At 54.6% G+C, this 1,287-nt stretch overlaps 1 protein-coding gene across 1 annotated transcript in view; it reads right to left on the bottom strand.

The window, feature by feature from the left end:
- Positions 1 to 1,003: 1,003 nt before the first annotated feature.
- CHST3 (carbohydrate sulfotransferase 3) overlaps positions 1,004 to 1,287 on the bottom strand; it is a 1,896-nt gene continuing 1,612 nt past the window's right edge. Inside the window, exon 3 of the mRNA XM_010177971.1 lies at positions 1,004 to 1,075. Within this exon, the coding sequence (XP_010176273.1) occupies positions 1,004 to 1,075 (72 nt within the window). The remainder of the gene's footprint in view (positions 1,076 to 1,287) is intronic.

Here is a 1,287-nt window from a genome sequence, read left to right as displayed (position 1 = left end):
GGCTGCTCTCTGCCGGCAGGAACAGCCCAGCTGCGGCCAGCCGCCGCTGCCTGATTTTAGATATTTATTTTTGCTTTTGGCTGACAGCTCTGGCTGGGGAGAGGCGATGGGGGCTGCTGGCCATACCTGGGGGACAGTGGGGACACCTTGGGGCTCCCCCAGCTCCCCAGCAAGTTTTAGGTAGAGACAACCACTACCCTCCACTGAAATGCCTGGCTGTAACCCAAAATACATGGAGAGTAAAACGATGTACTGCAAAGCAGGCTAAAATTAGGCATTTTAATTCATTAAATTTGAATTGGAGGAGGCTCAGCGCTGGGCCATTGCTGGGTGAATGTCTGCATGTGGCAAACACCCTGAAACTCCCCGTGCCTCTACCAGGTACCGGTCACCCACCGGTGCTGACAGCAAGTATTTCTGGGGCTCCCCCCAGGCAGGGGACACATGTGAATGCCAAGGAGACAGGAGATGGTTTGGACTTGGTGCTGTTGTATTTTCATCTTTAATTAAATAAGTCTGGCCATCTTCCAGAGGCACCAAGGTTCAGAGTCACGCCCACGTGGAGTGGGTGCAGCCCTGGCACTGGCCGTGCCCTGCTGTGGGTCTTGGGGCAGGGGGGTTATAGCCCATTGGACCCTCAGGGCTCTCCTGGGATGATGGGGCAGGACATGGGGTGATCTCCAGCCAAAATCTGACCTCCGCCACCTCAGTCCTGGGTATCTCTGTTTCTTTGTGGTATGTTGTGCTGCTATGATTTTTGGGCTTAGCTCTTTGACCTGCCTCCCCCTCTTTTTCATGTAAAAAAATAAATAAATAAATTTGCCTGGTATGCAAAAAGAAAAAAGGAAAAAAAAAACAACCCCCCAAACCAACTCTGAAGAGCACCAAACCACAAAGTCACCTCATTTCATTGCAGCCCAAGTGCCGGCCAGGGCTCTGCAGGCGACTCCTGCCCTGGCGTGCTTCTAGGGCAGTTCCCAGTCTGTGCTGGTGTATGAAGGCACTAAACCAGTAAGGCCTCTGGGGTCCGGGTCCTTGCTGGCACCACGGGAGTCTTGTCCTTGCCTCGTCCTAGCTGGGGCAGAGGGTGGCAACGTGGTCCTGTCACCCTCACCCTCCTCTTCCTCAGTGCAGCCCCTGAGCCAAAGAGGTGACCCCGGTGCTGAACCCCTCCCTTTCTCCCACCCTTGCAATTTCTCCATTCCTGGAGAAACTATGTAATTCGGGCTCTGTGGGACCCCGCGGTTGGCTCTGCCAGGATGCTCTGGCTCCTGGGGCTGCCGATTT

Source organism: Antrostomus carolinensis, unplaced genomic scaffold, assembly GCF_000700745.2.
Source record: "Antrostomus carolinensis isolate BGI_N321 unplaced genomic scaffold, ASM70074v2 scaffold31481, whole genome shotgun sequence".
Classification (NCBI taxonomy): Eukaryota; Metazoa; Chordata; class Aves; order Caprimulgiformes; family Caprimulgidae; genus Antrostomus; species Antrostomus carolinensis.
This window is presented reverse-complemented; position numbering and strand designations above follow the sequence as displayed.